Consider the following 16,076-nt stretch of genomic DNA (forward strand, 5'->3'; position numbering starts at 1 on the left):
TCTCGACCCTGATCTCCAGCATCTGCAGTCCCCACTTTCTCCCTGCGGTACTGTGTGCTGTAGCATTTCAAGTGCTCATCCAAATAGTTCTCAAATGATGTGAAGGTTCCCTCCTCCACAGCTTTTAGGCAATGAGTTCCAGTTACCCACAACCTTCTGGGTGAAAAACAAATCCTCAAATCCTTTCTAAATCTCCTGCTCCTCACCTTAAAACTGTTCTCTGGTTACTGATCCCTCAACTAAGGGGGAAAGGCTTGTCACCATCTACCATGGATGTAAGTCTGCTCACTGTGCTGGAGCCTTCCAGCTCGGCTAGCATCAGAACCCCAACCTGAGCTACAAATCTTCTTAAAACTCGCTACCATTTAACATGTCTGCCCCACAGAACTTTGTACACATCAGTCAGGTCCAGCCCCCCTCAGCCATCTCTGCCCATAGGAAATCAACCCCAGTCTCTGTTCATAGCTAAAACCTTCCAGCCTTGCCAACATCCTGGTGAATTTCCTCTGGACACTCTCTACTATAATCACATCCTTCCTATAATGTGGCGACCGAAACTGCACACAGCACTCTAGTTGTGGACTAAATAATGTTATATACAGCTCTATAATAATCTCCTTCCTCTTGTATTCAATGTCTTGACTAATAAAAGCGAGTATCCTATAATCCCATAATTCTTCACCACCTTATCTACCTGTCCTGATGCCTTCAAGAATATATGGAAATGCAAATTAAAGCCCTGCTAACCATCTGTGCTGGGGCTATTGAATTAATATTTGTTAACATGAGTATAGTGCAATCATTGTAACCAATGATTGTGATTGTAAGAGTGTGATAGTTTTTACATCAGTGGAAGGGAAAGGGGTTTCTAAGACACCTTGGTAGCTGCATGGGGAATTCCTGCTCCTTATTTGACTGATAGTTCACTTTTTGCTCAAAAGGATAAGTGAACTTCTGAAGAACTATAAAGGAGGGCAATAACAAAACTAACAAAATAGGAAAGAAATCTAGGCGAATTGTATTCATTGAGAAAGAAAACTTATACTCCATCAGGTCTACTTCAGCAAGGCATTTGATAAGGTTCCCCATGGTAGACTCATTCAGAAGGTCAGGAGGAATGGGATACAGGGGAATTTAGCTGTCTGGATACAGAATTAGCTGGCCAACAGAAGACAGCGAGTGGTAGTAGAAGGAAAAACTTCTGCCTGGAAGTTTGTGGTGAGTGATGTTCCACAGGGCTCTGTCCTTGGGCCTCTACTGTTTGTAGTTTTTATTAATGACTTGGATGAGGGGATTGAAGGATGGGTCAGCAAGTTTGCAGACGACACAAAGGTTGGAGGTGTTGTTGACAGTATAGAGGGCTGTTGTAGGCTGCAGCGGGACATTGACAGGATGCAGAGATGGGCTGAGAGGTGGCAGATGGAGTTCAACCTGGATAAATGCAAGGTGATGCATTTTGGAAGGTTGAAGTTGAAAGCTGAGTACAGGATTAAGGATAGGATTCTTGGCAGTGTGGAGGAACAGAGGGATCTTGGTGTGCAGGTATATACATCCATTAAAATGGCCACCCAAGTGGACAGGGTTGTTAAGAAAGCATGCGGTGTTTTGGCTTTCATTAACAAGGGCATTGAGTTTAAGAGTCGCGAGATGTTGTTGCAGCTCTATAAAACTTTGGTTAGACCGCACTTGGAATACTGCGTCCAGTTCTGGTTGCCCGATTATAGGAAAGATGTGGATGCTTTGGAGAGGGTTCAGAGGAGGTTTACCAGGATGCTGCCTGGACTGGAGGGCTTATCTTATGAAGAGAGGTTGACTGAGCTCAGACTTTTTTCATTGGAGAAAAGGAGGAGGAGAGGGGACCTAATTGAGGTATACAAGATAATGAGAAGCATAGATAGAGTCGATAGCTAGAGACTATTTCCTAGGGCAGAAATGACTAACACGAGGGGTCATAGTTTTAAGCTGGTTGGAGGAAAGTACAGAGGGGATGTCAGAGGCGGGTTCTTCACACAGATAGTTGTGAGAGCATGGAATGTGTTGCCAGCAGCAATTGTGGAAGCAAGGTCATTGGGGACATTGGGGACTACTGGACATGCATATGGTCACAGACATTTGAGGGTGCATACATGAGGATCAGTGGTTGGCACAACATCGTGGGCTGAAGGGCCTGTTCTGTACTTTTCTATGTTCTAAGTATGGATTTTAAAATCTGTAATTAAACTGACAAACACAGGATGAGATTTTAACTCCTTCAAACCCTTCCTGTGAAACAGAGTTAAAATTAGGCTGACAGTTCTGACATTCTGGGAAAGAATGATTACTATGGCGAAGATGTGGTAAATTAATTTGAATCGACAGAGGCTTTACAAAGGAGGAAGCAAGAGTAGAAGAGCTTTCTGGAACATTCTGAGGAACTCCAGAGGTAACAAAACTGATGGCAGAAATAAGAAACCCATGAATCGGAGGGAGAGATGAAGGGAGAGAAATTATAGAGACTGCACAATTATCACCAGTGTAGCACAACCGGTCCATACCAGTTTTTAGGCTCCTACATCTCCCCAGCTAATCCTATTAGCCTATTCTTGCATATCCTCATGCGTTTAACTAGATTCCTGTGAAACGCATCGATGTCAACTACTTCAACAAAGGGGAAAAGGTGCATTTGGCAAAGGCTTCTTCATCAAAACTGGCACAGCAAATTGCATTCACTGAACGAAGCTTTCAATATATGCCATTGTCATTTTGCTCAAAGTATAAACAACAAGTCCACAACACTAGAAGCCAGAAATATGAAAGGCGGCTCTTACAATCCATCGCCATGCCGACGGCAGTGCATTTCTTGAATCGACAGAGCTGGCATTGGTTCCTAGTGATTTTGTCAATCACACAGCAGCCATCATATTTACAGGAATAGGTGGGGTGCAGGTTTTTCTGGATTGTTCTCCTGAAGAAACCCTGAAAAAACGGAAGAAGAGAAAAGTGTAACCAGAAGCCTCTCAGATGGCTCTTCTGATTTGCATTTTCATTGAAGGACACTTTGGTCGTGGTAATGATCTGACAGCCTCTTGGACACTTTCATGGGTTGAATCCAAATGTATAAAAAAAAATGTTTCTGGGACCTGAATTTTGGTGTACTTTTTAAAAAAAATTTCAAAAATATACATAAAAATTCTCTGCACATATACATGGTTACAAATGCAGTTTGGTTCTGTACAGTAGCATATGAAGTGAACAAACAAACATTTGTATTTGACTCTATCCAAAAAGCTAAAGACCTCTCTTACACATACATTACTATATTTACATGCGCTTGAGGCACTAGCAGGGTCTGATAACTGAACAGACCCCCAATTAACTTCAGCAGGAGGATCTTAGACAGTGGACTTTCCCCACTGCACCTTGGTTTGAGTGCATCTCTCAGCACGTAGTCCTGGACCTTAGAATGCGCTGGTCTGTGATACTCGCTTGAGGTTAACTCCTTGCTCTGGAAGACCAGCAAGTTTCAGGGAAATCAAAATGAGTCTTTCACCTTCAGGCACAGTCGATGTTTGACTGTGTGTGTGTGTCCTGGGGAACAGACCGTACAGCATAGAGTCCCACTTCACGGAGCTGCTTGGGACGAACCCTGACAAACACCACTGCATCGTTCTGCAGACTTCCTTCGCAAAGATACATTTCAGAAGGAGGTGTGTGACAGTCTCTACCCTCCCCCCCCACCCCACAGCCACTTCGAGGGCAGCGGCTGTGGCACAGACTGACCAGGCATACAGGAAGGATCTCATAGCTAGTGTCCTTCTCACCACCAGCCAAGTGACGTCTTGGTGCTGGCTGGAAAGTTCTGGCAATGAGGCATTCCACCAAATGGCTTTGACAGTCTGCCCAGGAAACCATGTGACAGGATCCACCCTCTCCCTTTCCCGCAGGGTCTGGAGGATGTGACGTGCTGACCACTTCCTGATGGACTTGTGGTCAAAGGTAGTTTTGTCTGCAAATTTCCCGATGAAGGACTGGTGATACAAAACAGTCCAATCACTTGGAGCATTCTGCAGCTATGAGGCCAGTCCTTCCCTTCACAACAGCGGGGTCAGACAGAACGTCTGAACTTTAGGTGTATTCAAAACGTCACCTTGTCCCCCCAACAGCAGCAGGGAAGAGCATGTTGCACTGAATAACATTCAACAAGCTTGTCCTCCAGTAGCAACAAACTGAAGCTGAATTTAAATTGGTGCAGATTGGACTTCAGCTCCCTTACGGAAGGAAATTCCACCCACAAGGTTTCAAACTCACCCATAGTCCAGCAACAATGATCCTTGGTAGTGAATGGGTATTGAGATAAACACAAGACATCATTGGTTGGTGGGGGAGGGGGGGTGGGTGGCATGAGATGAATGAAGAGGTTAACTTTCATGAGCTTAATAGGGTTCCATACCCATTACTGCAGCGACAATTGGCCATGCATCATCACCACTCAGAGTTTGATTCAGATGGCGCAAGTCAGGTTTCCAGTTCAATTATTAATTCAAATTCCCCAAATCTAGTTTTGTTCTTTCCCTAATTTTAATGATCAAAACTTTGTGATTCCTTGTTTAATTAGTACGTTCAAAAAAAGCAGCCTGTCATTTAAGTGTTGCGCGTAACAAATTAGCATCATGTTCATCAGATGGCAAGTCATTGTGAGGATAATTAGGTTTTTGCAATTTGAGTTACATAACTTCTGTTGTGCTTTGCCATTTTGCTATTCCTTTCTACAAATAATTTGTGCTGTGACCGATTGCAATCTCTCCAGTGTTATTAATTCTGCTATGTTATAGTTCAGCCTTCCCTCCTCAGTGCTAATAACAAAGCAAATTGCAGCAAGATTGAATGATTCAATTATTTTTGTTAAGTAAGGGTCTTAAAGGTTATGAAATCAAAGCGGGTAGATGGAGCTAAGATACAGATCAGCCAGGATTTAATTGTGGTGTAAACACCAGCAACACAATATCTACTCCTGTTTCTATGTTCCCACAATGACAACATTAATAACTTGTACTGACATCTTCTCAGAAAGAACATTTATATAAAAACTAACTTCATACGGTAAATTCTCTCTTATTAGGGCCGCTAAGATTTTACTATTTGCCAACAGTTCACCCAGCATTAATTTCTTGAGTTAGTTCTTACTAATCCCAAATTCCAGTGCATGGAATAACACAGATACTTCCCACCTACCGAGACCAATTCTTAATTTCTGATTGCTTCACTGTTTCAGTCTGTGTGGAACAAAGGATGAGGAGTAGGGTACTCAGCCTCTTCAGTGTGTTCTGCTAGTCAAGCCTGTTATAAAGTCATAGTCATAGAATCATAGAGTCATACAGCATGGAAACAGACCCCTCAGTCCGTGCTGACCATAATCCCAAACTAAACTAGCTCCACCTGTCTGCGTTTGGCCCAAAACCCTCCAAATCTTTCCCAGTCAGGAACTTATCCAAACGCCTGTAAAATGTTGTAACTCTACCTGCACCCATCCACCACTTCCCTGGCAGTTCACTCCACTCATGAACTCTCTGTGTGAAAAAATTCCCCCTCATGTCCTTTTTAAATCTTTCTCCTCTCACCTTAAATAAATGCCCCCCTGGCTTTGAACTCCCACACCTTCGGAAAATGACCTTTACTATTTAAGTTATCTATGCCCCTTCATGATCTTATAAATCCCTATAAGGTCACTCCTCAACCTCCTATGGTCCAGTGAAAAATATTCCAGCCTATCCAGCCTAGTTGAATAACTCAACCCCTCCATTCCTGGCAACATCCTGGTAAATCTTTTCTGAACCCTCTCCCAGTTTAATAATATTCTTCCTGTAAAAGGGTGACCAGAACTGCACAGAGTACTCCAGAAGAGGCCTCAACAAGGTCCTGTACAACCTCAGCTTGATTTTACATTAGTTGTGTTTAATTAAGTACAGATAGTGGGCACAAACTGAGCTTTTACTTGAGTGCATGTAAGGAAACACTTATTGTCACTGTGCGGTAATTGCATTAGGAGGTATGGGCTTGTAATGTTTAACTCTGTAAATAAATGTAAGACTTGGTAAAGATTGGCTGCATATCTGTAATTTATGAACTGACTCTCTAAAAGATAAGCCCTGCACCTTAATTTCAACCACCTGCACTGATTCCATAACCATTAACACTTTTCGCTGCAAAATGCATCAACTCAGTTTTGGCATTTTCAATTAACTCTAAGTCTCAAGTGATGAAAACAGCATTCCAGGTCTGCCAGTAGTTTTGTTCATTGCTCACTGTGGTAACAGCACTGCAGAGTCTAACTATTTGTTATGATTAGAGTGGCCAGGCATTCAGATTTATACCCGAGGTCAGTCCAGCCTGTAGCTAGACTGGCTTCTGTCATGATTTGGAGATGCTGGTGTTGGACTGGGGTGTACACAGTTAAAAATCACACAACACCAGGTTATAGTCCAACAGGTTTAATTGGAAGCACACTAGCATTCGGAGCACCGCTGGACTATAACCTGGTGTTGTGTGATTTTTAACTTTGGCATTGGCCAAGTATTGGAATGGCTTCACATCTGGACTTCTGGTCTTTTTTCCCTTGCCTAAGTAGTGCCATTTTTTCATCAATGCAATGTTGGTTCAGAAGTCAGGGTTCTCTTTAATATTTCTGTTCACTCCACTCTCTTGCCCCAACTCCTTCCCATGTCTCTAATGGCATAGATTCTCCAAATGGGATGGTGTCACTATTGACTTGTTGATACCATTCAACTTATATCCCACGTGTCCAAATTTGTTGCCCTTTGGCATTATCAACACTAGTTAAGACCATTTCTCAGCTTTGGTCTGTGAAAGCAACAGAAGCAACTTATACTTACATTAGCAAAGCTACAACAATCAATATTCAACTGATTAAAATCACAGATTTATCCCTGAGGTAATGCATTCTGAGGAATATGTTTTCTCTGAATGTCACATTGAATCTGTATTCCATAGCCCTGAGAGTCCTTCACATAACTGTGGCAACCTATAAACCACAAAGGTGACTCTTGACTTTTATTTTCAGAATCATAGCCCATGTCCGGGAGCTGGGAAGATCAACATTGGCCATTGCCTCAGGGTCAACCAATGTAAGCAGGAAGCTAAGAAAATGGTGCCCATGATCTGTACATCTCATGGGGTTGTTGGTTAATCTGGGTTTGCTGTAAATCTGAGAATTCAGTTCAAGATTACTGAGAGCTGTCTCACTGGCGATGGTGTGGCTGCTACTGACTGATGTCTTTCTGTAAGTCAGGCTGTGGACTGCATTATGAAGATTGGAAGTCTAGTTAATTCTGGAACGTCTTAACCAAGTGGAGGTCTGGACAGTCACAGCAAATGCCTGTCACTTTATGCTTTTCCTATGAAACTGACTGATGTCACTTTATGCTTTTCCCACAAAAGGCTCAGTCTTTGAAACTTTGCAGCCAACTAAAGGGAGACAGTGACCATTAACGCAATCAGATACGGTTTGTGTTTTTGGATAATAAAAGACAGCAGGCCTATCTAGATTCATTAGGCAGCCCCACCATGTCACAAACCTTCTCTAGGTTGGATTTGGAATGTTGTGGTCATTGGTGGTCCTTGTCAAGATTGCTTTTCAACCATCTATTCATGATGGCCGCATCTTGATTCCCTCTCCCAGTGGGAAACTGTTTTGTTGCTGTGTCACCTGCCTTCTGCAGATGGCACACTTGGGTAACAAATGCATCTCTGAGTATTTGTGGCATATATTGTAGATTAGATTAGATTAGACTTACAGTGTGGAAACAGGCCCTTCGGCCCAACAAGTCCACACCGACCCGCCGAGCTGATACCAGCCAGCAGGTAAAATGTTGCTCTAACTGCTCAAATTTTTTCTCTCCCTTACTAATAAAACACAGTGTTGCCACTTGAAGGAATTATGTCAGCTCACAAAACACACAGTGGCTCAGTGGTTAGCACTGCTGCCTCCCAGCGCCAGTGACCCAGGTTCGATTCCAGCCTCTGCCCATTGTGTGGAATTTGCACATTCTCTCCATGTCCGCAAGGGTTTCCTCTGGGTGCTCCGGTTTCCTCCCACAGTCACAAAGATGTGCAGGTTAGGTGAATTGCCCATAGTGTTCAGATATGTGTATGTTAGATACAGTAGTCAGGGGTAAATATAGGATGGTAAGGGAATGGGTCTGGGTGGGTTACTCTGCAGAGGGTCAGTGTGGACTTGTTGGGCCGAAGGGCCTGTTTCCACACTGTAGGGCTTCTATGACTCAACATCCTTTGGAAAGTCAAGGGCATCCAACCCAGACTAAAGAAGGCCATTCAGCTCCTGTGAACGTGTGCTGTCTTTTAGAAAGACCAATCAATGGTTATGTTTGGATATTGGAAAGTTCATCTCTTTGTAATTTATAAAACACCCATTCCAAACTTTTAATCTCTAACCCAATAGGTTTAACAGAACATCATATTGTAGTTGTGAGTCTGAATTAGGTTGTACTGCTTATGAGTTCCAATAAGGCTCATAATTTAACAGTCTCACACAGCAAGGTTACAAAGATGTCTGGTATAAGAAATTTGGACACCGCATTGTGAACATCAGAGGGAGTATTGACCTACATCCAGCACTTGTTACATTTCATTTGGAAATGCATGAAGTGATAGAAAGGAGATTGGTTCCATTCTTTATCTCTTTATTGTAAAGTATAATTCACTAATACCACATAATTAGCAGTGATCATAGGTTTATTTCTCTCCCTATTGTCCTGATTCTACCTCATTTAAGTTGGCCACTCTTCATGTGTCACTTTCGATGAGAAAAATACAGAGAACAAACGCATTTCTGTAGCGCCTTTGCCACCTCCAAATTCACTTTCTAGCTCATGAATTACTTTCAAGGTAAATTGCAATTGCAGACACAATAAGTGCAAATAGCAAAATCCCACCATCTGAAAACAAGCAGAATGACTAAATGATCTGATTTGTTGGTTGAGGAATGACTATTAGCCGAATTGGCTGCTTTTGTTTAAATTTTGCCATGGGGTCTCTTACATGTCCCTGTACAGGCAGAAAGGGCTTTGCTTTAATGTTCTTTTCAGAGGGCACCACGTCTGACAATGCAGCATTCCTTTTGTATGGATATAGATTAGATACTTTAGTATTAATGCTGGTCTTGAAAATGTGGCCCAGTTGTTGTTTTGAAGTCCCACTGTAGGATTTGAACACAGCACCTTTAATCCAGAACTCTGAACCACACTGAAGATTTCAATAAGTCTTTGATTAATGTTGAGTTATCTGATTTCAGGAATACTACAATTATGACACTCCTTCAACTATTAATACCAATTGGCAGCAGCATGTACCACCTGTAAGACGCAACTCACTTGAACTTCTTCGGTAGCACCTTCCAAACCCATGACTTCGACTGTCTAGAAGGACAAGAGCAGCAGATGCATAGGGACACCATCAGCTGCAAGTCTCCCCTCAAGCCACTCACCATCCTGACCTGGAAATATATTGCTGTTCCTTCAGTGTTGCTGGATCAAAAGCCTGCAACTCCCTATCTTACAGCATGGCGGCTTTACTTGCAATACATGAGCTGCAGGGCTCAGGACGGTAGCTCACCACCACCTTCTCAAGGGCAATTAGGAATGGGAAATAAGTGTTGGCCCAGCCAGTGATGCCCACAACGTGCATGCAAATAAAAAAAGAGAGGGAATAAAGTTAGCCAGAATTGTAACTTTGATCATGATCTCACAGTTACCTGCTCAAAAACTGAGGCTTTTGAAAATTGCTCATGAGATGTGTGAACCCATCTTCCTAAAAGGCTTGCTTAGGCCTTTCAGAGGACAGTTTAAAGATAATTACTAGGCAATGAGTCTGGAGTCTAATATAAAACATACCAAGTAAGGCCAACAGATCTTCCTTCAATGTCATCAGTAAACCAGGAGGATTTTTATTTTCTATAAGAGTCCAGTCATTGTATGGTTGCAATGACTGTGATCAGCTCTTTATTCCAGATGTGATTAATTAACTGAAGTTAACTGCTGTGGTGCTATTTGACTCAGCAGTACTCTCACAGTGACATAACCATGATGGGACTGCTCCCATGGTTGACGTGGTCTAAGGGCAACACTTACTAAGGTTTAACTACTTTGCTGGCACTGTTTATAAATCCCGTGTGAAGGATGCTCACTCATGTAAGGCACAGGAGGTTGCCGAATAAGGAACTGAATCCATTGTGTAAACAGTGGGTCTTTAAAAAAAAGCACATCCTGCTACTGAGGAAACTGCCAACTCTTTGCATGGTAGAATAAGGGAAAACACAGCAAACATGAATTAAAAACTGTAAAGTCTGGACGCTGTTAAAGTCAAGTTGAACGTTACCATCTGTTTAGCTGAGTATAGTGGGTTTTCTGCCTCCAGCCTCACCTTACAGCCTTCACACGTAATGCAGCGGTAATGGTATCCTGTTGCTTTATCACCGCAAACTACGCAGGGTTCATCTTTCTCCAGGTAGCTGGGAATGTACCCTGAAACACAAAGGCACAAAGAATCAGAATGGACTGAAGGAATCTCTCACGGAGAGTGAGACAAAGACAACACATATCATAGAGTTATAGAGAGAAATTCAAACTTGAGCTCTTAAGTTCCTCTATTTTATTGGTAGTACATTTCAATATTGCACCTTTCATAATCTCAAGATGCTTTGTAGCCAAAGACATTTGAATAAGTACATGAATAAGAAAGGTTTGTCGGGATATGGGCCAGGAGCAGGCAGGTGGGACTAGTTTAGGTTGGGATTATGTTTGGCATGGACTGGTTGGACTGAAGGGTCTGTTTCCGTGCTGTATGACTCTATGACTCCATTAAGTACTTTTCAAAATGTCACTGCTATTATGTAGGAAATGTGACAACCAATTTGCACACATCAAACTCCCACAAACAGCAATGAAATAATGACCAAATAATCCGTTTTGGTGATATTGGTTGAAGGATAAATGTTGGCCAGGCAAAACTTGCTGGCTCTTCAGCAAATAATGCTGCAGAATCTCTGACTTCCAACCGAGAGGGCAGTCAGGGACTCAGCATTAGCACTTATTTGAAAGGCTGCACTTCTAATAGTGCAGCATTCCCTCAGTACTGCCAGCTCAAGGACATGAACATACAGCTTTCATATTGGGAGGTAACTGCATCATCACTGAGCCACTTTGGGTGTTCCTCCGTGCTGATCAGGAAGCACCAATCAATCATCACCACACGGTGGCTCAGTGGTTAGCACTGCTGCCTCACAGCGCCAGGGACCTGTGTTCAATTCCAACCTCAGGCAACTGTCTGTGTGGAGTTTGCACATTCTCCACCTGTCTGCGTGGGTTTCCTCTGGGTGTTCCGGTTTCCTCCCACAATCCAAAGATGTGCAGGTCAGGTGAATTGGCCATGCTAAATTGCCCATAGAGTTAGGTGCATTAGTCAGGGGGAATGGGTCTTGGGTAGGTTACTCTTCAGAGGGTCGGTGTGAACTGGGTTGGGCTGAAGGGGCCTGTTTCCGCACTGTAAGTAATCTGATTATGTTGGGTCAGTGGCCTAGACCAAGCAGCAGTCAACATCTAAAGACTCACATTATGTAAAATGTCAGGGTCCCAGACTTTACATGTATGGCACAACAAGATACACAGCCCACTCCATAAGAAGTATATTAATGCTGTGGAGGTGTCGGAGAGTTCAATTCCCCCTTGCACTCTGCCAAGGACATGCAGGTCCTGGATATCGTCACATCCAAACATTATCCCAGTTCCAACCTTCCAACTTGGCACCGCCCTCATGACCTGTCCTACCTGTCCATCTTCCTTCCCACTCATCCACTCCACTCTCCTCTCTGACCTATCACCATCACCCCCACCTTCATCTACCTATCCCACTCTCAGTCTCCTTCCCCCAGCCCCAACTGCCCCCTTCCCATTTATCCCCCTTGGCTCACAGCCTCATTTCTGATGAAGGGCTCTTGCCTGAAACGTTGATTCTCCTGCTCCTCGGATGCTGCCTGACCTGCTGTGCTTTTCCAGCACCACACTCTCGACTCAAACCTCACCCTCCTGCCTTGTCCTCCCTCTCCCATCACAATTTGAACTTATCTGATCTCAGACATAGACACCTGGGGGTTTCTGTTTGCCCCTCTCCTGAGGTTACACCCCTGCTCAGGTGGCCATAGAGACAGAGAGCATGCAGAGTCCACCAGCACAATAAAGATCTCTAGGATTGGTTGACCTCACAAGAGCTGGGATGCATCAACACCTCTGGCAAGTTTAGTTTAATCCATGAAGCTTTTCTGATTTTGTTTGTCACTAGGGGCTGTCTATTCAGAAAGAGGAGAAAGTGGGGACTGCTTGCAGTCCCTGTCATGGCCACTGCTGCCACTGGCGCTGTTGGGCCTACAGCTAAGTTGACCAATGAGATTGACTAAAGCTCACTGAGGTAGGACACCTGCCTGAATGATGGATGGAGGTCTCATCTCCAGCCAATCAACATTTCTTGACTGTCATTGAGCTGCTGTGATTGGTGACTATGTATTCCCCCCCCCCCAACTCCTCCTAAACCACGCCATCTGGAAAATCCCATCCATAGTTCAAGTCCTGTATCTGCAAGTAATTTTAATATTTGCTTTGCTTGGGGATTTTAATGTTAATGCAACAACAGGTGCAAGTGAAAAACATGGTATTAAATCAGATAAACTCTGTTGGCTACAAGGCCATAAGGTCACATCTACCTATTTACTTCTCTGGTGGAGTGACAAACTGGAAGGGGTCACAAAAAGGACAATACGTAAATGGAAGAGTAAGATAAATAAGGGTAAGCACAGACTCTGACATGTTTTCAATGATTCAGGATGTCAGCTTGCTGCTAAAACAATGGGATTGCAGTTCTCCAACAAGCTGGGTTAGGTACAGTCTTGCAAAGCCACAATCATCAGTCAGGTACTGAGATTGGTGAAAGAAAAATAATCTGTTCTGGAACTGTCCCCAGGAGCAAAAGAAAATAACGGAGAGTGGGTTGCACACACAATTCAGACCTCTAATGGAAGAATCATTTCATTAATTTTGATTCAATGACAAGGCAGCGATGGAGATCATCTAGAATTTGCCTCCAGCTCATTGTTTTCACTGTAGTCATTGCTGCTGCAACAATGCAACCCTTCCCCATCTTCTCCCCACCTCCTCATCCTCAACTCCAAAACAATCCATTTAATGGTTGGGTTACACGTTGATCTCACATTCATAACTGCCACCAACCTTCCAATCACAGTGTGATATAAAGTCATCCCCACGTTCACCTCATCTTCCTCAATTTAAAAAAAACTCAAAGTATTCTCTTTCAGTGAGTTAGATGAGAAAAGGGGGTGAGTTATTGGATGGAGAATACGTACAAGTGATGGTGAAGATGGTGTAGTACCATGTCAGTGAAAAGACTTGACATATGTTTTACTTGAAGCCAATTCTAGAAAACCATGAAATATTACAGAGGATTGCCCATTTAGAACTCCAGGTTAGTTTTCCTCTGTTGCTAAGACAATGGAGTGTAGACAACGATGAAAGGTAATAGCCAAGACTGATCAAAACAAAATGGTATTAAAGTGCTTTTGGATCAGAAATTCAACAAGTGAGTGGGATGAAATCCTGTAATGTACAAGGTTGTAAAGCCTGTGGTAGGTGACTAGATGGAATTAGGAAGGACCAGGAACAGACAGGTCTCCAATCTAATACTCAAAAGGGAGTTTTGAGACCATCTCAATAGGCAACACTGCAGCAACATTAGACATCGTGCCTGATTTGTTTTGATGATAGTCACTCTATGATTTGCCCAGCTAACATTGCAAATAGAGCAGGAGTAGGCCACTCGGTCTGTCAAGCCCTGCTCTGCCAATCAATGTGATCATGACGTTGACTCACCTCAATGTCATATTCCTGTTTTCTCTTCATACCCGTCACTGCCTTTAATATCTAAGCATCTATCAGTTTCTTTCTTGAATAATTTAGTGACCAAGCCTCTCCAGCTGTCTGTGGTAGAGACGTCTACAGGTTGACCACCCTCTCAGTGATGAAATGTTTCCTCATCTCAGACCTAGATGGCCTACACCATACCCTCAGACTGTGACGGCTGATTCTAGAAACATTCTCCCTGTTTCTAGTCTGTCTAGCCCTGTTAGAAATTTATACGTTTGAATCCGATTCCCTCTCATTGTCTGAAACTCTAGTCAATACAGGCCCTGTCAAACTGGTCTCTCTTCATACAACAATTCTGCCAGACTATCTGAGCAGCGCCGTGAAAGTTAGTGCTTCCAAATAAACCTGATGGACTATAACCCAATGTTCTGTGATTTTTAACTTTGTGCACCCCAGTCCAACACCAGCTCCTCCACATCATACCCTCTATCAACCAAGGGAACCTTTTCTGCACTGCCTCTATGGCAAGTATGTCCTTTCTTAGGTACAGAGATAGGCAGATCAAAACGACACACAACACACCTAGTGTGGTCTCATCAAACCTCTCTCTGTAGGTACAGTAAGATATCCCTACTTCTAAAGCCTGAGTATCTATTATACAAATACAGGGATAGGGTCTTAATGCTGATTTCTCATTGCAAGTTGATCGTTCAACTCAACACAGCAATCAGATGCCATCAAGTAAAAAGGGCAATGGTGCATGTTTGCCCATTCCCTGATACAGGAGCAAGGGGCTACCCTGATTGTCCTGGTCCTTGTGGCTTGGGTGTGCAAGAAACCACAAAACTCCCCATCGCGGTGATAACAACCACTTAAACCCAGCTGCATGATCAGTAAGGTCAGTCTAGTAGCAAGAGTTTCACCGATTGATCCTACAGGATACAGGGGCATGCAGTTTGGGTTCAGCTTGTACAGCTGGCATTAGCTGGAAATAGGAGCATTCACTGATGGAGTGTGGGGTTTGTGGTTCAGCAATATATCCTGCACAGTTAGCTATATATACTGTACTTTATCATGGGTCCTGTGCTAAAGTAAGCAGTCTAGCACATCATGGAGATTGCATCTGTGGCTCAGTGGAAACACTTTTGCCTCTTGAGTCATAAAACTCATAAGGAGGCAATGGCCGAGTGGTATTATTGCTAGACTCTTGACCTAGGTAATGTCCTGAGGACCCGGACTTGAATCCTGCCATGGCAGACGGTGGAATCTGAATTCAATAAATATCTGGAATCAAGAGTCTGTGATGACTAGGAATCCATTGTCGTTTGTTGGAAAAACCCATCAGGTTCACTAATGTCCTTTGAGGAAAGAAACTGCTGTCCTTACCTGGTCTGGCCTATGTGTGACTCCAGACCCACAGTAACGTGGTTGACTCTTAACTGCCGTCTGGAATGGGCAATAAATTCTGGTCGAGAGAGTGGCGCTGAAAAAGCGTGGCATCTGAGGAGCAGGAGAATCAATGTTTCAGGCAAAAGCCCTGATGAAGGCCCAATACGCCGATTCTCCTGCTCCTCAGATGCTGCCTGGCCTGCTGTGCTTTTCCAGCACCACATTCTCTGCAGTCCAAACTTTTGCCTAATAAATTCTGGTCATCCAGCAATGCCCTCATCCTGTGAATGAGTGAAAAAAAAGATTTCACTCACTCTGGAGACTTCAGCACATACTTCAGACTGGCATTTCCATAGTTGGAAGCACGGTCTTTAAATGAGACAATAAACTGAGGCTCTCACGTGGATGTGAAGACTCCATTACACTACAATTGTGTAAGAGCAGGGAAGTTCTCCCTCGTCTCTTGGCTCAACCAACGTCACTAAACACAGATGAGCGGGTTGTTATTGCATTGCTGCCTTTGGGATCCTGCGGTATGCAAATTAGCTGCTGCTTGTCACAGTTTATAAAAGTGACTACATTTCAAAAATACTTTATTTTGTGCTTTGGAATAGCCTGAAAGGTTTAAGGTCTTTCTTCATGTATTCTGCATCATAGTGTGAAATCTGAGTTGTATTATGTATTGCATTATGTATGAGAATCTGTGCTGTAAAACCAGTCGTGCTTGCAAACAAGTTGTTTTATTAC

General features: G+C 43.4%; 1 protein-coding gene across 3 annotated transcripts in view; it reads right to left on the minus strand.

Moving 5' to 3' along the window:
- The window catches only part of LOC132830779 (thyroid hormone receptor alpha), a 368,439-nt gene that overhangs the window by 25,823 nt on the left and 326,540 nt on the right, over positions 1–16,076 (minus strand). For all 3 annotated transcript variants that reach the window (XM_060848624.1, XM_060848622.1, XM_060848623.1), the window contains 2 exons: positions 10,435–10,535; positions 2,808–2,955 (listed from right to left, as the gene is read on the minus strand). In XM_060848624.1, the coding sequence (XP_060704607.1) occupies positions 2,808–2,955; positions 10,435–10,535 (249 nt within the window). The remainder of the gene's footprint in view (positions 1–2,807; positions 2,956–10,434; positions 10,536–16,076) is intronic.

Source organism: Hemiscyllium ocellatum, chromosome 32 (genome assembly GCF_020745735.1).
Source record: "Hemiscyllium ocellatum isolate sHemOce1 chromosome 32, sHemOce1.pat.X.cur, whole genome shotgun sequence".
NCBI classification, from domain to species: Eukaryota; Metazoa; Chordata; class Chondrichthyes; order Orectolobiformes; family Hemiscylliidae; genus Hemiscyllium; species Hemiscyllium ocellatum.